The sequence below is a fragment of the Pelophylax lessonae genome, assembly GCF_965119305.1.
Source record: "Pelophylax lessonae genome assembly, chromosome: 7".
NCBI lineage: Eukaryota > Metazoa > Chordata > Amphibia > Anura > Ranidae > Pelophylax > Pelophylax lessonae.
Genome location: NC_138774.1, coordinates 66587275 through 66612332, shown reverse-complemented (window position 1 = coordinate 66612332; position 25058 = coordinate 66587275). Strand labels below are relative to the sequence as shown.

General features: G+C 40.8%; 1 protein-coding gene across 1 annotated transcript in view; it reads left to right on the top strand.

Annotated features, from left to right (window-relative positions):
- LOC309559482 (cytochrome P450 2G1-like) overlaps positions 1–25058 on the top strand; it is an 85339-nt gene that overhangs the window by 21684 nt on the left and 38597 nt on the right. Inside the window, exons 3-4 of the mRNA XM_082262756.1 lie at positions 21148–21297; positions 22653–22813. Coding sequence (XP_082118882.1) covers positions 21148–21297; positions 22653–22813 — 311 coding nt within the window. The remainder of the gene's footprint in view (positions 1–21147; positions 21298–22652; positions 22814–25058) is intronic.

Here is a 25058-nt window from a genome sequence, read left to right as displayed (position 1 = left end):
GGAATAGAAAATATGATCCCAAAAAAGTGTATGTATATCACACGTACACAACCACACTAGGCCCCAATTACTATTGTTTGTACCCCTAAAAGGCTAGGAGTAGGGGGAGTATGGAACAGGCAGCACCCTCAAACCTTCAGAAGTATGAGATGAACCCCAACAACTTGGAAAGGTGGATCTCTCTCACACGTACCAACACAGACTATCCCCCAATTTAACTGATCCCCAAAGGTTTTTGATTAAATAGCGGAATAGAAAATATGATCCCAAAAAAGTGTATGTATATCACACGTACACAACCACACTAGGCCCCAATTACTATTGTTTGTACCCCTAAAAGGCTAGGAGTAGGGGGAGTATGGAACAGGCAGCACCCTCAAACCTTCAGAAGTATGAGATGAACCCCAACAACTTGGAAAGGTGGATCTCTCTCACACGTACCAACACAGACTATCCCCCAATTTAACTGATCCCCAAAGGTTTTTGATTAAATAGCGGAATAGAAAATATGATCCCAAAAAAGTGTATGTATATCACACGTACACAACCACACTAGGCCCCAATTACTATTGTTTGTACCCCTAAAAGGCTAGGAGTAGGGGGAGTATGGAACAGGCAGCACCCTCAAACCTTCAGAAGTATGAGATGAACCCCAACAACTTGGAAAGGTGGATCTCTCTCACACGTACCAACACAGACTATCCCCCAATTTAACTGATCCCCAAAGGTTTTTGATTAAATAGCGGAATAGAAAATATGATCCCAAAAAAGTGTATGTATATCACACGTACACAACCACACTAGGCCCCAATTACTATTGTTTGTACCCCTAAAAGGCTAGGAGTAGGGGGAGTATGGAACAGGCAGCACCCTCAAACCTTCAGAAGTATGAGATGAACCTCAACAACTTGGAAAGGTGGATCTCTCTCACACGTACCAACACAGACTATCCCCCAATTTAACTGATCCCCAAAGGTTTTTGATTAAATAGCGGAATAGAAAATATGATCCCAAAAAAGTGTATGTATATCACACGTACACAACCACACTAGGCCCCAATTACTATTGTTTGTACCCCTAAAAGGCTAGGAGTAGGGGGAGTATGGAACAGGCAGCACCCTCAAACCTTCAGAAGTATGAGATGAACCCCAACAACTTGGAAAGGTGGATCTCTCTCACACGTACCAACACAGACTATCCCCCAATTTAACTGATCCCCAAAGGTTTTTGATTAAATAGCGGAATAGAAAATATGATCCCAAAAAAGTGTATGTATATCACACGTACACAACCACACTAGGCCCCAATTACTATTGTTTGTACCCCTAAAAGGCTAGGAGTAGGGGGAGTATGGAACAGGCAGCACCCTCAAACCTTCAGAAGTATGAGATGAACCCCAACAACTTGGAAAGGTGGATCTCTCTCACACGTACCAACACAGACTATCCCCCAATTTAACTGATCCCCAAAGGTTTTTGATTAAATAGCGGAATAGAAAATATGATCCCAAAAAAGTGTATGTATATCACACGTACACAACCACACTAGGCCCCAATTACTATTGTTTGTACCCCTAAAAGGCTAGGAGTAGGGGGAGTATGGAACAGGCAGCACCCTCAAACCTTCAGAAGTATGAGATGAACCTCAACAACTTGGAAAGGTGGATCTCTCTCACACGTACCAACACAGACTATCCCCCAATTTAACTGATCCCCAAAGGTTTTTGATTAAATAGCGGAATAGAAAATATGATCCCAAAAAAGTGTATGTATATCACACGTACACAACCACACTAGGCCCCAATTACTATTGTTTGTACCCCTAAAAGGCTAGGAGTAGGGGGAGTATGGAACAGGCAGCACCCTCAAACCTTCAGAAGTATGAGATGAACCCCAACAACTTGGAAAGGTGGATCTCTCTCACACGTACCAACACAGACTATCCCCCAATTTAACTGATCCCCAAAGGTTTTTGATTAAATAGCGGAATAGAAAATATGATCCCAAAAAAGTGTATGTATATCACACGTACACAACCACACTAGGCCCCAATTACTATTGTTTGTACCCCTAAAAGGCTAGGAGTAGGGGGAGTATGGAACAGGCAGCACCCTCAAACCTTCAGAAGTATGAGATGAACCCCAACAACTTGGAAAGGTGGATCTCTCTCACACGTACCAACACAGACTATCCCCCAATTTAACTGATCCCCAAAGGTTTTTGATTAAATAGCGGAATAGAAAATATGATCCCAAAAAAGTGTATGTATATCACACGTACACAACCACACTAGGCCCCAATTACTATTGTTTGTACCCCTAAAAGGCTAGGAGTAGGGGGAGTATGGAACAGGCAGCACCCTCAAACCTTCAGAAGTATGAGATGAACCTCAACAACTTGGAAAGGTGGATCTCTCTCACACGTACCAACACAGACTATCCCCCAATTTAACTGATCCCCAAAGGTTTTTGATTAAATAGCGGAATAGAAAATATGATCCCAAAAAAGTGTATGTATATCACACGTACACAACCACACTAGGCCCCAATTACTATTGTTTGTACCCCTAAAAGGCTAGGAGTAGGGGGAGTATGTAACAGGCAGCACCCTCAAACCTTCAGAAGTATGAGATGAACCCCAACAACTTGGAAAGGTGGATCTCTCTCACACGTACCAACACAGACTATCCCCCAATTTAACTGATCCCCAAAGGTTTTTGATTAAATAGCGGAATAGAAAATATGATCCCAAAAAAGTGTATGTATATCACACGTACACAACCACACTAGGCCCCAATTACTATTGTTTGTACCCCTAAAAGGCTAGGAGTAGGGGGAGTATGGAACAGGCAGCACCCTCAAACCTTCAGAAGTATGAGATGAACCTCAACAACTTGGAAAGGTGGATCTCTCTCACACGTACCAACACAGACTATCCCCCAATTTAACTGATCCCCAAAGGTTTTTGATTAAATAGCGGAATAGAAAATATGATCCCAAAAAAGTGTATGTATATCACACGTACACAACCACACTAGGCCCCAATTACTATTGTTTGTACCCCTAAAAGGCTAGGAGTAGGGGGAGTATGGAACAGGCAGCACCCTCAAACCTTCAGAAGTATGAGATGAACCCCAACAACTTGGAAAGGTGGATCTCTCTCACACGTACCAACACAGACTATCCCCCAATTTAACTGATCCCCAGAGGTTTTTGATTAAATAGCGGAATAGAAAATATGATCCCAAAAAAGTGTATGTATATCACACGTACACAACCACACTAGGCCCCAATTACTATTGTTTGTACCCCTAAAAGGCTAGGAGTAGGGGGAGTATGGAACAGGCAGCACCCTCAAACCTTCAGAAGTATGAGATGAACCCCAACAACTTGGAAAGGTGGATCTCTCTCACACGTACCAACACAGACTATCCCCCAATTTAACTGATCCCCAGAGGTTTTTGATTAAATAGCGGAATAGAAAATATGATCCCAAAAAAGTGTATGTATATCACACGTACACAACCACACTAGGCCCCAATTACTATTGTTTGTACCCCTAAAAGGCTAGGAGTAGGGGGAGTATGGAACAGGCAGCACCCTCAAACCTTCAGAAGTATGAGATGAACCCCAACAACTTGGAAAGGTGGATCTCTCTCACACGTACCAACACAGACTATCCCCCAATTTAACTGATCCCCAAAGGTTTTTGATTAAATAGCGGAATAGAAAATATGATCCCAAAAAAGTGTATGTATATCACACGTACACAACCACACTAGGCCCCAATTACTATTGTTTGTACCCCTAAAAGGCTAGGAGTAGGGGGAGTATGGAACAGGCAGCACCCTCAAACCTTCAGAAGTATGAGATGAACCCCAACAACTTGGAAAGGTGGATCTCTCTCACACGTACCAACACAGACTATCCCCCAATTTAACTGATCCCCAAAGGTTTTTGATTAAATAGCGGAATAGAAAATATGATCCCAAAAAAGTGTATGTATATCACACGTACACAACCACACTAGGCCCCAATTACTATTGTTTGTACCCCTAAAAGGCTAGGAGTAGGGGGAGTATGGAACAGGCAGCACCCTCAAACCTTCAGAAGTATGAGATGAACCCCAACAACTTGGAAAGGTGGATCTCTCTCACACGTACCAACACAGACTATCCCCCAATTTAACTGATCCCCAAAGGTTTTTGATTAAATAGCGGAATAGAAAATATGATCCCAAAAAAGTGTATGTATATCACACGTACACAACCACACTAGGCCCCAATTACTATTGTTTGTACCCCTAAAAGGCTAGGAGTAGGGGGAGTATGGAACAGGCAGCACCCTCAAACCTTCAGAAGTATGAGATGAACCTCAACAACTTGGAAAGGTGGATCTCTCTCACACGTACCAACACAGACTATCCCCCAATTTAACTGATCCCCAAAGGTTTTTGATTAAATAGCGGAATAGAAAATATGATCCCAAAAAAGTGTATGTATATCACACGTACACAACCACACTAGGCCCCAATTACTATTGTTTGTACCCCTAAAAGGCTAGGAGTAGGGGGAGTATGGAACAGGCAGCACCCTCAAACCTTCAGAAGTATGAGATGAACCCCAACAACTTGGAAAGGTGGATCTCTCTCACACGTACCAACACAGACTATCCCCCAATTTAACTGATCCCCAAAGGTTTTTGATTAAATAGCGGAATAGAAAATATGATCCCAAAAAAGTGTATGTATATCACACGTACACAACCACACTAGGCCCCAATTACTATTGTTTGTACCCCTAAAAGGCTAGGAGTAGGGGGAGTATGGAACAGGCAGCACCCTCAAACCTTCAGAAGTATGAGATGAACCCCAACAACTTGGAAAGGTGGATCTCTCTCACACGTACCAACACAGACTATCCCCCAATTTAACTGATCCCCAAAGGTTTTTGATTAAATAGCGGAATAGAAAATATGATCCCAAAAAAGTGTATGTATATCACACGTACACAACCACACTAGGCCCCAATTACTATTGTTTGTACCCCTAAAAGGCTAGGAGTAGGGGGAGTATGGAACAGGCAGCACCCTCAAACCTTCAGAAGTATGAGATGAACCTCAACAACTTGGAAAGGTGGATCTCTCTCACACGTACCAACACAGACTATCCCCCAATTTAACTGATCCCCAAAGGTTTTTGATTAAATAGCGGAATAGAAAATATGATCCCAAAAAAGTGTATGTATATCACACGTACACAACCACACTAGGCCCCAATTACTATTGTTTGTACCCCTAAAAGGCTAGGAGTAGGGGGAGTATGGAACAGGCAGCACCCTCAAACCTTCAGAAGTATGAGATGAACCCCAACAACTTGGAAAGGTGGATCTCTCTCACACGTACCAACACAGACTATCCCCCAATTTAACTGATCCCCAAAGGTTTTTGATTAAATAGCGGAATAGAAAATATGATCCCAAAAAAGTGTATGTATATCACACGTACACAACCACACTAGGCCCCAATTACTATTGTTTGTACCCCTAAAAGGCTAGGAGTAGGGGGAGTATGGAACAGGCAGCACCCTCAAACCTTCAGAAGTATGAGATGAACCCCAACAACTTGGAAAGGTGGATCTCTCTCACACGTACCAACACAGACTATCCCCCAATTTAACTGATCCCCAAAGGTTTTTGATTAAATAGCGGAATAGAAAATATGATCCCAAAAAAGTGTATGTATATCACACGTACACAACCACACTAGGCCCCAATTACTATTGTTTGTACCCCTAAAAGGCTAGGAGTAGGGGGAGTATGGAACAGGCAGCACCCTCAAACCTTCAGAAGTATGAGATGAACCTCAACAACTTGGAAAGGTGGATCTCTCTCACACGTACCAACACAGACTATCCCCCAATTTAACTGATCCCCAAAGGTTTTTGATTAAATAGCGGAATAGAAAATATGATCCCAAAAAAGTGTATGTATATCACACGTACACAACCACACTAGGCCCCAATTACTATTGTTTGTACCCCTAAAAGGCTAGGAGTAGGGGGAGTATGTAACAGGCAGCACCCTCAAACCTTCAGAAGTATGAGATGAACCCCAACAACTTGGAAAGGTGGATCTCTCTCACACGTACCAACACAGACTATCCCCCAATTTAACTGATCCCCAAAGGTTTTTGATTAAATAGCGGAATAGAAAATATGATCCCAAAAAAGTGTATGTATATCACACGTACACAACCACACTAGGCCCCAATTACTATTGTTTGTACCCCTAAAAGGCTAGGAGTAGGGGGAGTATGGAACAGGCAGCACCCTCAAACCTTCAGAAGTATGAGATGAACCCCAACAACTTGGAAAGGTGGATCTCTCTCACACGTACCAACACAGACTATCCCCCAATTTAACTGATCCCCAGAGGTTTTTGATTAAATAGCGGAATAGAAAATATGATCCCAAAAAAGTGTATGTATATCACACGTACACAACCACACTAGGCCCCAATTACTATTGTTTGTACCCCTAAAAGGCTAGGAGTAGGGGGAGTATGGAACAGGCAGCACCCTCAAACCTTCAGAAGTATGAGATGAACCCCAACAACTTGGAAAGGTGGATCTCTCTCACACGTACCAACACAGACTATCCCCCAATTTAACTGATCCCCAGAGGTTTTTGATTAAATAGCGGAATAGAAAATATGATCCCAAAAAAGTGTATGTATATCACACGTACACAACCACACTAGGCCCCAATTACTATTGTTTGTACCCCTAAAAGGCTAGGAGTAGGGGGAGTATGGAACAGGCAGCACCCTCAAACCTTCAGAAGTATGAGATGAACCCCAACAACTTGGAAAGGTGGATCTCTCTCACACGTACCAACACAGACTATCCCCCAATTTAACTGATCCCCAAAGGTTTTTGATTAAATAGCGGAATAGAAAATATGATCCCAAAAAAGTGTATGTATATCACACGTACACAACCACACTAGGCCCCAATTACTATTGTTTGTACCCCTAAAAGGCTAGATGAGGAGTAGGGGGAGTATGGAACAGGCAGCACCCTCAAACCTTCAGTATGAGATTGTGTTCACTGTACCCCACAAAGATTGAGTTCACTGCACCCCACAATGATTGTGTTCACTGCACCCCACAAAGATTGTGTTCACTGCACCTCACAAAGATTGTGTTCACTGTACCCCCCAAAGATTGTGTTCACTGCACCCCACAAAGATTCTGTTCACTGTACCCCACAAAGATTGTGTTCACTGCACCCCAAAAAGATTGTGTTCACTGCACCCCAAAAAGGATGTTGTTCACTGCACCCCAAAAAGGATGTTGTTCACTCCACCCCAAAAAGATTGTGTTCACTGCACCCCACAAAGATTGTGTTCACTGCACCCCAAAAAGATTGTGTTCACTGCACCCCAAAAATGATTTTGTTCACTGCACCCCAAAAAGGATTTTGTTCACTGCACCCCAAAAAGGATGTTGTTCACTCCACCCCAAAAAGATTGTGTTCACTGCACCCCAAAAAGATTGTGTTCACTGCACCCCACAAAGGATTTTGTTCACTGCACCCCAAAAAGATTGTGTTCACTGCACCCCAAAAAGGATGTTGTTCACTGCACCCCAAAAAGGATTTTGTTCACTGCACCCCAAAAAGATTGTGTTCACTGCACCCCACAAAGGATTTTGTTCACTGCACCCCACAAAGATTGTGTTCACTGCACACCAAAAAGGATTGTGTTCACTGCACCCCAAAAAGATTTTGTTCACTGCACCCCAAAAAGATTGTGTTCACTGCAGCCCAAAAAGATTGTGTTCACTGCAGCCCAAAAAGATTGTGTTCACTGCAGCCCAAAAAGATTGTGTTCACTGCAGCCCAAAAAGATTGTGTTCACTGCAGCTCACACACAGAAAAATGGATGTGGATCACTGACACCTGCCTATCTCCAATCCCACACCACACAGCAATATCGATTGTAGTTTGTAGAACACAGTTTCCCTAAAATTCAGCAGACTCTGTCCCTAACAGGATTGAGAAGAGATCGTAGATCAGGATTGAGTGCAGACCCCACCCCCCACACAGCAATATCGATTGTAGTTTGTAGAAGACACTGACCCTATATAATTCAGCAGACTCTATCCCTAAAATGCCTACAACTCGCCCTGCCTAAACACTCCGACCTGTCCCTCAATTCTATCCGGACACAAATGGTTTTTTCCTGCCTATCTTTCCCTAATCAGCAGCCAGCACGTTGATGTGTGCTCTGTCCCTGAATCTAAGCAGCATAATGACGCCGCTGCGGCTGCCTCGAACTTATAAAGACTTGGTCACATGCTTCAGACGGCCAATCACAGCTACTGAGACATTTGCAGGCATGGCTGGGATGGCTTAAGGCACACCAGTTAAACGATTGTTGATTGGCTGTTGAAAGCCCGCCATGAAAAGAGCGCCAAAGCATGCAAAACCCGGAAATAAAACGACCGAACACGGATTTTTACCCGAACATACAGTAAAGTGTCCGTGTCCGTGTTCGGGTACAAAAAATCCAATTATTCGGTACGAACACGAATAATACAGTCCGTGTTCGCTCAACACTATTCAGGATTATATGTTTTCCTATATACTTATATGCTATGTTTGTTTACCCAATGTCATACTGTCTGATGTTATGAATCAAGGGCTCTTTGATCCAGCAATAAACTGAATACCTCTGATAGACCAGAGATACCCATCTACACTACCTCGTACCGACACCTACCACTCCCCCACATGAAGGGAATATTTTTTTTTTCCTGTCGACCTCTATCAGATGTCATATTACTTTCTAGGGAGGGCTCAACGACCCCTCCCTAACTCTGGTTCCTCTCTTTCCCATTTTCCCTCCTTTTCCATTTTCTCACCACTTTTCTCCCCCCTCCCCTCCTCCCCCCAAGGGGCCCTTCTCCCCCCCCCCCCCTCTTTTTTTTTTTTTCTTCTCCTCAGCCTCTGCTCAGAAAAACCATGATCTCCTCTCACAACCCAATGAGAACTGACACCCCTTCCCCATCTAAACTACTGAAAACTGATTTCAAGACCACCATGGCACATATAGGCCCCAACACCAAACATCCAACACTCAAAGTGGTCTCCCTCAACTTCCAATCCTAAACATCCCCGAAAAATGTAGTCAAGTACTCACCCTGATGCGTAAACTGAAAGCTGATATTGTGTTCTTGCAAGAAACACACTTTTGCACACACGATACCCCTAAGATCTCAAACTATCTATTTCCAACATCCTACCATGCAACTAACCCACTTGCAAAAACCAAAGGAGTTTCAATTCTGATCTCCAAACACTTAAAATGGCAGCTTACTGACTCATTAATTGACATGGACAGCATATATATCTTCCTAAAAGGAAAGGTACACAACAGACCGATAACATTAGCAAACATCTACAGCCCAAACACTACACAAGTTGACTTATTCAGATCAATTGCCTAACTACTTGCGGGCTTCCAAACAGGTATAATGATTCTGGGGGGGAGATTTTAATGTAGTCCTATGCCCAATTCTAGACACCTCTTCAGGCTCCACATCTCTACCGTACAGAGCCCTTCGGAAAATTAAATTGCAAATCCAAGACTTACTCCTCCATGACACCTGGCGCACCCGCTTCCCTATTGATAAAAACTACACCTTTTTCTCTCCCTCTCATGAAAGGTATTCCAGAATCTTTTCCTATTCAAAAAAGAATTACCACTTCTATCCCACGCCACCATTGAACCAATGATCCTCTCCGACCACAATCCAATCTCAATAATACTAACTTTTCCAACACAAACCCACACAAAAAAAACCTGGCAACTAGACTCGTCCCTTCTGACTTTGGAAACTGACATTAAGTTCATCCATAAAGAAACACTCAATTTCTTTACCAACAATGACACGCCAGAAACAGCCCCACTAACTCAGTGGGAAGCACATAAATGTGTAATCCGGGGAAAATGTATCTCCCTAAAAGCCTCATGGATGAAAGCTCAACAGGCGGGGGTTTGCTATAGGCCACCTAAACAAGGGGAGGAGGTAGAGCTGGAATTTTTAGCACTGTTTGGTAAAGTGGCAAAGCTAGGATCTGTCATCATATTGGGGGACTTCAATTATCCCGACATTGACTGGGGAGAGGGGACTACACACTCACAGAAGGCCCGTCTATTCACGGAAACCTTACAGGACAATTACATGTCACAGTTGGTGGACTCTCCGACTAGAGAAAATGCAGTCCTGGATCTATTGATCACTAATGACCCAGACATAATCTCGGAGGTAGGAGTCAGGGACAACCTGGGCTCTAGCGATCACAGGATGATCACATTTAGTGTAAATAACAATAGAACAAGGCAAGTAGGGAACATAAGAACCCTTAACTTCAGAAGGGCAAACTTTCCAAAATTGTTCTCATTGATGGAAAGGGTAAACTGGGACCGAACCCTAGGATCCCTGACCACAGAGGAAAAATGGGAATGCTTCAGAAACATATTAAGCAAAGGCATCTTGCAGTGCATTCCTATGGGAAATAAATTTAGAAGAGACAAAGCCAAACCTGGCTGGCTAAACCGTAGCGTTAAAAACCTTATTAGGGGAAAAAAATTGGCCTTCAGGAAATATAAATCAGAAGGCACAGTATTGGCTTTCGACCATTACAAGGAGGCAAATAAGAAGTGTAAACACGAAATCAAGATGGCTAAAATCAACTTTGAGAGACAAATAGCGGAGGATAGTAAAAAAAACCCAAAGAAATTCTTTAAGTATATCAATAGCAAAAAAACTAGGGCAGAGCATATTGCACACATAATTAGAGATGATGGGAGGATGGTTACAGAGGACACTGAAAAAGCAACCGTGCTGAATGCTTTTTTCTCGTCAGTATTTACACAGGAAACGGCGGAGTACACTGACCATGACTGTTTGGTTAGTAGTAATACACAGGACTTGCCATTATGGCTAACAGAGGGGGAAATCAGGGAAAGGCTGGATAAACTTAACACAAACAAATCACCAGGCCCGGATGGCATGCATCCGAGAGTACTTAAGGAACTCTGTAAGGTTATATCCAGACCACTGTTCCTGATCTTTGCGGACAGTATTAGGACAGGAGAAGTACCAGGAGATTGGAGGAAAGCTAACGTGATTCCGATATTCAAAAAGGGTCAGAGGCATGTCCCGGGAAATTATAGGCCTGTCAGTTTGACATCGATAGTATGTAAACTTCTGGAGGGGATGATAAGGGACTATATCGTAGAGTTTGCTAAAGACAACAGCATCATCAGTAATAACCAGCACGGGTTTACAAATGGGCGTTCTTGTCAAACCAATCTCTTATCATTCTACGAGGAGGTGAGCTGTGAGCTAGATAGGGGCAGACCAGTGGATGTGGTGTACCTAGATTTCGCTAAGGCGTTTGATACAGTTCCCCATAAGCGCTTAATTTATAAAATAAGGTCTGCAGGTATCGACAGCAGGGTGTGCTTTTGGATAAGGAACTGGCTTAAAGGGCATGTCCAAAGGGTGGTAATAAACAGCGCATACTCAGACTGGCCTGAGGTAGTAAGCGAGGTGCCCCAGGGCTCAGTCCTGGGACCAACCTTGTTCAATTTATTTATAAACAGCATTGAGGTCGGGGTCAGTAGTTCAATAGCAGTTTTTGCAGATGACACAAAATTGGGCAGGGCAATAACCGCACAGCATGAAGCAGATATACTACAGAATGACCTGGACAAAATAACGGAGTGGGCAACGACTTGGCAAATGAGGTTTAACGTAGAGAAGTGTAAGGTTTTGCACTTGGGGACTAGAAACATAAAAGCACAATACACGTTAGGAGGGGAACCCTTGGGGGAATCAAAAATGGAGAAAGATCTGGGAGTCTTGGTTGATGATAGACTAGGCAACAGCATGCAATGTCAGGCAGCAGCTGCCAAAGCTAGCAGAATATTAGCATGCATAAAGAAAGGGATGTATTCCAGAGATAAGACTATAATCCTTCCACTTTATAAAACTCTGGTCCGACCGCATCTGGAGTATTCTGTCCAGTTCTGGTCGCCAGTCCTCAGGAGGGATGTGTTGGAGCTGGAGAGAGTCCAGAGAAGGGCAACTAAACTAATTAGGGGATTGGAGGACCTTGATTATGAAGAGCGTCTGCAATCGCTTGATTTATTCTCCCTGGAGAAGAGACGCCTGAGGGGGGACATGATAGCAATTTTTAAATATCTCAATGGGGATCTCAGCTTAGAAAAAAAGCTGTTTAGTCGAAGGGATTGCATGAGGACTCGGGGTCATACAATGCGATTAGAGGAGAAGCGTTTTAACCTCAGGCAACGTGGGGGGTTCTTTACTGTTAGGGCTACAAGATTGTGGAATTCTCTACCACAAGAGGTGGTTTCTGCGGGTAGTATGGTGGCTTTCAAAAGACTATTGGACGTGCATCTCAAGGATCAGAACATTCAGGGGTATGAGAGATGATTACAGCCACACACACCTACACAGGTTGAACTGGATGGACTATTGTCTTTGTTCAGCCTCACCTACTATGTAACTATGTAACTATGTAAGGCCTTGATTACAGAACTTACTCAGAAAATTAAAGCTCTAGAACTTACACACAAATAAACAAAAGCTCATCAGGTCTACCTCAAACTCACAAACTCCAGAATAACCCTTCTGGAAGAATTAAATAGAAAAATGTGGCATAAATTTGTTCAACAACAGAAATTATTCTACAAGTTTGGTAACAAAAGTGGAAAATATCTAGCCAGAGCCATTCAAGCGAAAAAAGCAAACACGACTATACATACCATAGCAGACCCAAAGTCGCTACACAGATATAACATCCCAGTTTGAGGCATACTATTCCGAGTTATACTACTTAAATAGACACTCGACACACCCCACGAGTAATGACAAAAATCCTCCCTCCTTAAAAACTTCCTGAAAAAACACTGCCCTAAACCCATCTCTAAAGAGCAAGCGCTTCTTTTAGAAAGCCCAATTTCAGAAGACAAACTCAAAGGAGCAATCAAGCAACTTAAATCTGGGAAAAGCCCTGGTCCAGATGGGTTGACTACCTTCCTAAGGCTGAGTTTGCTTATAATAACTCTAAACATAGCTCCACTTCCCAAAGCCCCTTTTTCTTGAACATGGAATATTATCCAGTTTTTATTCCTAATCTCCCTATCTTGATTTCAATTCCTGCTGTTACCGACAGATTAGATACATTACAAGAGATTCAAGAGAAACTGATACATACATTGAAGAATTCCCAGAAATATTACAAGAAAGCCACTGACAGACATGTAGATCAAGTCCCACCTTTCTCATAGGTGACAAAGTTTGGCTATCTACCAAAAATTTGAAAGTTCATGTTCCATCTGCCAAGTTGGGTCAAACGTTTGTAGGACCTTTTGAGATTTCTGCTCAAATCAACACAGTCACCTTTGGCTTAAAACTTCCTGACAATATGAAGATTCAACCGTTTCATTAAAATCCTTTTTCTGGAAGAAGTCATTCTCCTCCTTCACCTGTGGAGGTTCAGGGTGATGAAGAATTTGTGGTGGAGAGAATTTTTGACTCTTTAGGAATCTTTAGGAACAGGTTACAATATCTGGTTTAATGGGAAGGATATGGGCCAGAGGAAAATTCTTGGGAGCCTGAAGAAAATGTTTATGCCCCTAGATTAACAAGGGATTTCCACCAGAGATTTAGTCTTAAGCCTGGTCCTAAGATGTCCAGCGGATGTCCTAGGAGGAGGGAAGTACTGTCAGGACCTGGATGTGAACCTGGGACCTCCACTGTGCCTGGCAATGACTCTTCTTACTGACAACCTGGAATACTGGACAGCTCCCTGGACAAATCCTTGAATGATCCTGCTGTGAATCTTATTTGCCTTGAACCTTGAACCCTTTGCTCCTCCCATTAACTTCCTGATTTAAGCCATGTCTCTGCACTTCCTGTTTGCCAGAATATTGTGCCTTCACCAGCCAATATCTTGCTGGTCTCTGCTGCTGCCATTCGTATCTTCAATACCATTCATTACCGACACTTGCCTTGTTCCTCGACTACACTTCTGCCTAATCCCAACCTGCAACTACTCGTTACCAACCTTTGGCTACTCTGAGACTACACTTCTGCTTGATCCCAACCTGCTATATCTGCTACTGGACCCTGGCTTGCTCACCTCCTGGTGGGGCGATCCTGAGGACCGCGACCTGGTTCTAACATGCAGCAAAATCCATCTCCACCATCAGGAGCGCTGGTGAACACCAGTTAATACTTAGATTCCGCACCTCAGGTGAGCCTGCGTCATCTGCCAGAGTGACCTGCCTGTGTTCCTATCCAGCTGGTTCCTGTGTAAGCTGCTATAGCTACTGGTCTTCGAGCCTGACTCCAGATCGTGACACCATGGCTCTCACCTCGACATATCCCCCAAAACCTCAAGAAGCACCCATTGCTCAACTCCACGCCCTGCTGCTTTAGAGACACCTGTCGAAAAACCCTCATCTCCTCCAATCCCGGATCCCTTTAGCTAATACTTGGCAGCATCCTGGAGTATTAGCACACCACTTCTACAAAGACAACACTCTACTTAAACACTCTGCTCTTAGGACCAACACAACTGGCACTCCTCTCCCCCTCTGGACATATTTTCAGATCCATCAATTTCTACGGGAACTAGACCGTGACTCCTCAATATCAAGAACCCTCACACCATTTGAACACCTATGTTTACAGTCCACCCCCCAACAACACTTAATCTCTGCTACTTACAATATGCTGTTCACAAACATCTCCTCCAAGTCAGGAAAAGCTTGCACAACCTGGGAGTCAGAACTACATCTAGAACCCTTCAGAACGCCGATGGGAATGTATATTCACTATTGCCCATAAAGGATCTCTAAATGTATCAATCCAGGAAAATAATTACAAAACACTGACCCGATGGTATAGAACTCTGATTCTCTTTAACAAATATAATTCGTCCACCTCCAGCAACTGCTGGAGATGCAATAGAGAACCAGGTACCTTGCTACATTTACTTTGGTCATGCCCACTAATCCAACCATTCTGGAAACAAGTTAATGACCTGACCACTGAGATCTCCATCTACTCTCTAGACCACTCTCCGGCTCAATTTCTTTTCCATCACTTGGACCTACCAGCCCACCATTACCGTAAAACCCTAATACCACCTATGATAAATGCAGCCAAAATTTGTATCCCCCAACATTGGAAATCAACTCATCCCCCTACCATTCCTGAATGGTTCCAAAAAATCAATTAAATAGCAGAGATGGAAGAACTGATCTCAATAATAACATCCCAGCCAAATATGCACAAATATGGGCCTGTTGAAACCATTGCCTCACCACAGACAGATACGCGACACTAATGAAACAACTACAACCCTCACACCCAAGCTAAACACTATCCTCACAAAAAGAAGAGGGGTCATCCGCCCCCCCAACTTCCTTCTAACCACCACAACACATGGGACCTCCCACCTATACCAAAGGGACGAGTATGGGAGGACCCATGTTACCCAATGCTTAGCATCATCTTCCCTATAATAGAAGCCTTATCCATTCACATCCCAACACTCCACTGCTCAAATACCCATTTAATAAGCGGGTATGGACAGAGGCTGAGTAGAACATTGATACCTCCACCCCCTAACTCTTCCCTTAATCTCCCTCCCCACCCCTCATCCCTTTCCTGGCTCCCTTCCAACCTATCTTTCTTCCAATCATCTTATTTCACATCATAATACCACTTCTTCTTATCAATGGTTGTCGTCAGACAGATGTTTATATAAAGCAAATGGAATAGGACTCCACTCTATCATTCATTACAGCTACCATACCCATTTTAATTACCCCCAACCAGAGGAAATCATTCTCATCAATTCCCTTAACCGCCTTAGCGGTATCCCCGAGCGTGACTCGGGGTAGGAATTTTCTGCTATTAGCGGTATCCCCGAGTCACGCTCGGGGTCAATGGGCAGAGCGTGCAGACAGCGCAGCGGAGCTTCTCTTACCTTATCCTGGCGATCCAGCGATGAGCTCTCATTGCTGTGACCGCCAGTGAGATCTCCGCCGCTCGTCTGTTGGTAGGAGGACTTCCTAGTTCCGTTCCCTGCAGCAGCAATGCTGCATGGGAGCGGAACTAGGGAGGGAAATTAAAAAAAAACAAAAAAAACGTTACACATAACACATTTTATATTATATATATGCATATATATATATATATATATATATATATATATATATATATATATATATATGTATATATATATATATATATATATATATATATATATATATATATATATGCATATATATATATATATATATGCAAATATATATATATATATATATATATATATATATATATATACATATATATATATATATATATATGTATATATATATATATATATATATATATACATATATATATGTATATATATATATATATATATATATATATATATATATATATATATATATATATATATATATATATATATATATATATACCTATATACACACACACACACACACACACACACATATATATATATATATATATATATATATATATATATATATATATATGTATATATATATATATATATATATAAAATTATATTATTGATGATTCGATTATAATTCATGCGTTTTATATATATATATATATATATATATATATATACACACATATATATATATATATATATATATATATATATATATATATATATATATATATATATATATATATATATATATATATATCTATCTATATACACACATACATATATATATATATATATATATATATATACACACATATATATATAATATATAACGCATGAATTATAATCGAATCAATAATATAATTTTATTATATATATTATATATTAAATAATAAAATAATATTATTGATTCGATTATAATTCCCTTGTTTGTGTTTCAAGTTTATCACATCTGGGATGTCTACTAGAGACTTGTTTTGGTCAGGTTTAAGTCAGTAATTACTAAGAATTGTAGGCCTATAATACATAACGCCAAATTTCCGTGAAAAGAATTGTACCGCTTTTGGAACAGAATTCCTGACAGAATCATACCGCCAGGGAGGTTAATCTCAGACAAAACGACTCTTTATTGTTATTTTTCTTAAAAGTTCATTATTGTTTAACACCGTATAGATACTCGTAATGTACGATCAAAATCACTTGGACTTATATTGTATCAGTTAAATAAAATTGTTAGCTCCAGTAGATCTCAAGACGACCACACTTATTTGTACATTTTCATACCATTTGCTATGTAAACGTTGGAAAAACTCTGATTGTTGTGCTATCTAATACTTGAAAATTCTGTACACTCAACATTTATATTCAATAAAATTATTTTGGATAAAAAATATTGCAACAATCTCCATTTTATTCTCTATGGTCTCTTCTAATATATATATATATATATATATATATATATATATATATATATATATAATGTTTGGGGATCTTTTAACATTTAATATTTTAACTTGTAAACAATAAGTGTCAGAAAAAGGCCCTATCCAGAAGTGGTTAATAAAACAAAAAAAATTACCAGTTCATAGTATATGCAAAAGTGCTTGGGTGTATATCAAGAAAAAGCAATCCACATTTACTTGATTATAAAATAAAGTGACAAGTGCTCTTTAAACCACAAAAAAATTATTCAGGTGTAAATATGCTTTGATATATATTCAAAATATTATAATTATTTTTATATATTATAATTATAAACAGTCCGAACATAGTTTATTTTGAAATAAAGTGACAGGTGCTCATTAAAAGAGCTGAGTAGCACCAGCACAAGCATGATTTCTGAATATACATGGCTGTTTTAAAGAGCACCTGTCACTTTATTTTAAAATCAACTATATACAGACTGTTTAAAATATAGTGTTTACTATATATGGACTGTTTATACTATACCAAACTACACTTGGGTATAGTTCGTTGTTAGTTGAGGTGTTTTACACAACCATTTTTTCTTTTTCTTTTTCAAGTTTTTTGATCTTTCAAAATCAAACTTTTCCCCTTATTGTCTAAATAACATAAAAAACCCAACACAATACACCAGAAAAGTGAGAGAAAAAAAAAAACAACAAAAATGCCTGCAAATACTTTTGTGTATTAAGTTTTAATGATTATTTTTTCACCACTGGCCCTGATGTTACGCAATAGGAAAAAAGCAGTAACACTTATGTTGTGTGTGTTTTGTTATTTGAGGTTTCTTAGACAATAGGAAAAAATGGAGCAAAAATAGCAGTTAACAAGCACATTTTTGTGTTACGTTACATTTTTCAACTTGCTATTGTTACTCCCCCTTTTTTTTTTTTTTTTTTTGCCTATTTTCGAAAACAAAAACTAAAGTAACAACAAATACAGTAAAATATAAAAAAAAGACAGATTTATTTTTAATGTATTTTAAATTCCTTTTTAACTTTTATGAGTGTATCTTTCTTATATAAACAAAGTTATTGGTTATCAGTTCACCTTAAAATACCAAATCTAATAAATAGACTTCTAGTTAATTTGTTTAAAAATGGTTTAAAGGATTAGATCATGAAAAAGAAGATGAACCGAGGACACTGATGACTAACAACCTTCAAGCTGAACTATAGGCAGATAAAAATACATAAACGAATGCAGCTGAGTAATCATTAATATATATATAATTTTTATTGAAAAATAAAAAGATGTTTTAACAGGCACAACATTGCATTAAGAGACAATTGACCATTCAGAAAAAAAAAAAAAGTATCTACATAAATCAAGAGATTTTGCAAATGCACTTGTATCTAATTTTTAAATGCAAACATTGTAAGTACCCGTGTTTAATTTGATACCAACCTTTTTCAGTTCTTGTACAGCAGGCATAGGATGTGAAAGGCAGAAGTAGTGCAACATGAAACCTGAAATACATTTTAATGTGCCTATTACTAAAAGTACTTTATTTGCTGTCTGCCCCTGTACTGGTGGTACAACTCGAAGGGGAATCTTTAATCTTTCCAGTGGGAATTCAAACAGACAAGAGATAACAGACAAGTTCTAACCATTCCCTATTCCTCCTACAACTAAAAAATCCAGTACATCTCCAAAATATCAAACAAAGTGAGAAAAAGATTCTCATAGCTCAATATACAGTATAGTATAAGTGCTTTATTAGCAAAAGACCAAATAAAAACTTTTTAAAAGATGACAAAATCCACTCACATGAATGTGGCTGCTTACCATAAGACGAGGTAAAAAAGGTATTTATATTGTTTCTTTTTAATCTCTATACACAAATGTTTTGCCTTTTTTGGTTGTTTTACAAGTTGATGGATTACAATCACTTTAAGGTAATGGGAACAGCACTGATTATCTGGGCGTGTCACTTATCTTGGAAGTTGGGGACATCACTGTAAATATACATGCACCAGCATCTTTATTAGGTACACCTTGTTAGTACCAGGTTGGACTCCCTTTTGCCTTCAGAACTGCCTTAATTCTTCGTGGCATAGATTCAACAAGGTGTTGAAAATATTCCTCATAGATTTTGGTCCATATTGATATGATAGCATCACACAGTTGCTGCAGATTTGTTGGCTTTAAATCCATAATGCAAATCTTCAGTTCCACCACATCCCAAAGGTGCTCTATTGGATTGAGATCTGTTGACTGTGGAGGCCATTAAAGTACAGTGAACTCATTGTCATGTTCAAGAAACCAGTGGTGAGATGATTTGAGTTTTGTGACATGGTGCATTATCCTGCTGAAATTAGCCATCGGAAGATGGATACACTGTAGTTATAAAAGGATGCACATGGTCTTCAAAGAATACTCAGGTAGGCCGTGGCGTTTAAACAATGCTCAATTGGTACGAATGGTTCCAAAGTGTGCCAAGAAAATATACCCCACACCATTACACCACTACCACCAGCCTGAACCGTTGATACAAGGCAGCATGGGTCCATGCTTTTATGTTATTTACGCCAAATTCTGAACCTACCATCTGAATGTTGCAGCTGAAATCGAGACTCACCAGACCAGGCAACATTTTTCCAATCTTCTATTGTCCAATTTTAGTGAACCTGTGTGAATTGTAGCCTCAGTTTCCTGTTCTTAGCTGACAGGAGTGGCACCCGGTGTGGTCTTCTGCTGCTGTAGACCATCTGCTTCAAGGCTCAATGTGCTGTGCCTTCAGAGATGGCATTCTGCATTCCTTGGTTGTAACGAGTGGTTATTTGAGTTACTATTGCTTTTTTATCATCTCCAACCAGTCTGCCCATTCTCCTCTGACCTCTGACATCAACAAGGCATTTCCGTTCACACAACTGCCGCTCACTGGATATTTTCTCTTTTTCGGAGCATTCTCTGTATACCCTAGAGATGGTTGTGCATGAAAATCCCAGTAGTTATTAAAATACTCAGACCAGCCCATCTGGCACCAACAACCATGCCACATTCAAAGTCACCTAAATCCCCTTTCTTCCACATTCTGAAGCTCGGTTCGAACTTCAGCAAGTCGTTCTCATCTAGATGCCTAAATGCATTGAGTTGCTGCTATGTGATTGGCTGATTAGCAATTTGTGTTACCAACCAATGGACCAGGTGTACCTAATAATGTGGCCGGTAGGTGTATATTAGAAATCTATTTCGATGTGGACTTCACTGTCATTGCAACATTATTGTGAATTTTACATGTTGTTTTTTTTTTTTTTTTCTTTTGCACATGTTTATAAGTTGATTTATGTTGGATCACTTTATTATTTATCCTGTATAACACTACAGTTTTACAGACCTGCAAATATTTATATATTTTGTTCAGGAATTATTTATAGAATTTATTTTCCTAGCGTTTCACTGAGCGCAGACTTGTTATAGGTTTTAGAGTAATACTGGTGAACAAAATTTGAACCTCTTTAGAAGATGAAATAGTTAAAATCCACTAGTTTTAATGAAAACAATTATGGATGTTTTAGGTCACTTCACTTGTTATATAACTGCAGTTTTCAAGCATTTTCTGTACATTTCTGATTATTGTTTTGCAGGAATCATCTTCAGCAATGGGGAACGATGGAAAGATTTGCGCAGATTTTCACTCACCATGCTCAGAAATTTTGGGATGGGGAAGAAATCTATTGAGGAGAGAATACAGGAGGAAGCTGGGTTCTTGGTGGCAGAGATGAAATCTCTGAAAGGTATGTTGTCTGATTGTACGTCCTGGAAGGAATATGAAAATTATATACTGTACTGTACACGCAGTGCAAAATAAGAATTTCAGTAGTGTTTCTCAGGGAAAACATGGATACATTTTATCTTGCTGTTCCCAAAATATGGGACTGATTTAGTCATCTGAAGGAAAATGGTTGTTGCTCCCTAAAACAAGCAGTGCAGTTGTGAAAAATCAGTTTTTCTGCAATAGACAAGAACAACAGAACAACAATCCTCCTTCTATATTTTTATTGTTTCATAGCAAATTGGATGTGGCCCACCTCATATGCCCATGTACCCCTATATATATAGAGTTTGTATTGGTGATTCAGCACTGGCTGATCTGTAGCTCCGCATGGAGATTTGATGTATCTACCTATTCCTCCAAGCCACACCAGGATTTTCATTAGGCAATTTAGGCTTGTGCCTATAGGCACCTTTATGGAAGGAGTGACAGACTTCTGTAGGATTTGGCCCCATATTTTAGCACTAAAAAAAACACTTATATGTGGCAATGGTGTCATAAACGTATAGTCAGTGTTGCCAACTGTCAGTATTTTTACTGGTAGCCAGTAAAAAACAGGCAAACAGGCCAGTAAATGCCAGTCACAGGAAAAGGTGGCCAGTAAAAAATATGGTTGTGACACTCGGAGCTGGCCAGGACCATCCAGATGCCTGCTACAGCATGTTCTGGCAGCACCCAGGGGGACGGGCCTGGCGGAGGAGATCAAAAACGAAGGGAACGAAGGGATGCCTGAGTGTGTTGTGCAATGTCATGATGCAAGGGAGCCAAGCAGAACAGTTGGAACCTCATATGCGGGTCAGTGGGATGGGAGTAAGGCAAGCCGGGAACGGGACTGTCAGTGCTATTTGGACTGGAGTGGACTAAAGGGACCACCCAGCGTGGAGAGAAACTGTCACTGTGACTGTGGGGGGGGGGGGACGTGTTGTGTTGGTGAGGTGTCATCATCATCTGTGCTGCTGCACACTGCTGTCAGTGTCACTGTAAGAATCAATTTCCTGTGTGTGTGCCGCCCATTCTAATTCCTTGTCTTTTTATCAAAAATAAAATAGGAAATATGTTTTTTGCCTTAATAATTTACCTTAAATCACATTTCTAATTGCACATTGTACTTGTTTGTAGCCTAAATACTAAAATTTGCACTTACAGCTGTCATTTTGTAACTTGTGGAAATGGCAGTAAAAACGTGGCTGTGCCAGTAAATTTTGGGTGTCGTGTCAGTAAATTTCAATCTGATAGGTTGGAAACACTGCATACAGTGTGAAGTATAAAAGTGTCACAATCCTGTACAATGACTCGATTTTTATAATTTGCCTGCAGAAAAATCCATTGACCCAACGAACCTCCTAGTCCAGGCTGTTTCCAACGTCATCTGTTCTATAGTGTTTGGAAACCGTTTCGAATATGATAATCAGAGTTTTCAGGAACTGTTGAACTTGTTTGCTGCAACATTCAAAGACATGAGCAGCTCTTGGGGACAGGTAGGTGATGCTGGTGCTACATGGCTTACTGAGGAACATTGATCTTAAAGAGGAACTTCACTCTCTTCCTTTACAATTTTTTTTCACCCTCTTACCTTGAACCATCAACCATCAAATCTAGCATTGTCTGGTGTAAGCCAACGTCTAGAGTGTCAGAACTCTGGGTCAAACACCACCATATTCTTGTCTGATCTCATCAGGTTGTCAACTGTTTCTTCCAGGTTCTTCGAGCTAGCCCCCTGATGACGCTCAGCTGCAGAGATTACTGGCACATGTACAGCTAACAGTGCAGCGCAGATTACTCTGAACCCTCATGGGGTGGCATCAGTATTCCAGGAGGCTTCAGGCAGGAGGTTGACATCATTCCTGTTTTTGTAAAAAGTAGAAGGTACAGGACCCAGTCCTGAAAAAAAAGCCTCCTAATCCCATCCCCCAATGCTTAGCAACCAGTTGTGTAATAGGGTTCAGGGCCGAGACAAGGGGTGAGCAGGAGGGGGCAGCTTCCTGGGCACTATGAAATCATGTGAGGTTGGGGGCACCACCAGGAGATTGCTAAGAGTGGTGATCTAGGGGAATCTGTGTTGGGAGGGGAGATTGGAAGGAGAAGATGTTTGCTAGGAGGAGAAATTTGGGGAAGAACTTGTGCTGGTAGGGAGGGATTTGAAGTGGGGGGGGAGATCAGATGTGTACTTGGAGGGGAAATTTTAGGGGTAGAGGATTTGTGCCAGGAGAGGTGATTTTTTTTTGGGGGGGGGGCATTTGAGATGGGGGGGGGGGTGGAATTGTGTGGTGGATTTCATCAGGGGGGAGGATTTGTACTGGGAGGAGGGGGGTTTCATGCTTAGGGGGTAATCATGCAGATTAATACTGTGTTTTTATGGGGAGAATTTTGTTGACACATAATATATATACATTTTGGAGGGGGTGCAGTTTGACATGTTTGCCCTGGGCTCTAGATGACCTTGTCCTGGCACTGATGGGGGTAATGTAAGGGCAAGATTTGGGGAAGGAAAAGGTGAAGGTCTGCATTTAATCATCTCTTTGGAACAATGATGTAGGACTTGATGCTGAAATAATAAATCTGGATTATATTAATAAAAGCAGGCATACAACAAAGCAATCAAGATGCTGAAGCTATGGTTAAAAAAAAAATAAAATAAACTGTGGATACCAAATTCTAGTGAATTATATAGTGCAGGAAAAGGCTGATCTAATTTCTCACTATCAGCTTTCTTTTGTCTGTAGTAATAATTATCTGACGTTAATAAAAGGATGGGTCTTTCATTCTATATGAAAAGTATCCAGATTACTTTTGTAAATATTGTTTTTTATTATAAATCATGTCTGTACAAAAATGGATATGTTGCGGCTTATCAATCCTTAAAGTGATAGCTCATCTATTACAAAAAAAAAAAGTGATGAATTTGAGCAGTTATGATTGGTCAACATGGTCACATGCCAACAATCACCAATCAGGACTGCTCTGATCTGTTCCAGCCAGTGGTGTATTTAGGTTTTGTGCTGCCCTAAGCCTGACTAAACTTGATCACCCCCTAATTTAAATATGACCCACCCCTTCCTGTAAAGGCCACATCTCTTCCTGTTTATGACTCACCCTGTCATCTGTAAACCACAGACCACAACCATAGTCTATCAGTGCCCATCAGTGTAGCCTCAACAGTTCCCGTAAGGTCAGCTTAAGCAGTGCCCATCATTATACCATCATATCATACCAGGAGGTAGCAGTGTGATGGCTTTAAGGGGGTGCCAGACTGATTTGCCTCCTGGACCCTGCCCTCCAGCTCAATTCACCCAATAAGACTGGCACTATACTAAAAGTGTGTAGCGCAAGCCCGCAGGGACCCTTTTTATTGGGGAAGGCGGGAGGGGGCTGTTTTTTTCTCGTGCGTGGTGCAGCTTTTTTGCTGCCCCCCTGCAAAGTGCTGCCCTAGGCCTGGGCCTTGTTGGCCTAGGCCAAAATACAGCACTGGTTCCAGCATCCCTAGGGAAAGAAGAACAGCATGATTTGTGAACCCCAGGATCGCTGCACCGGACTGTGTGGATGATGAAACTATATCAGCCACGGAGGTAAGTTCAGTGGGAACAGGAAGGGTGGGGAGAGTGTAGGGTGTTCACCTTTTTTTTTTTTTTTTTCTGAAAAGGAGCATTATCACTCATTACATCATCACAGGGTGGTGCTGTGGATGTATAAACCAGTAGAAGGGTGCCGCATCCTTTTTGAACT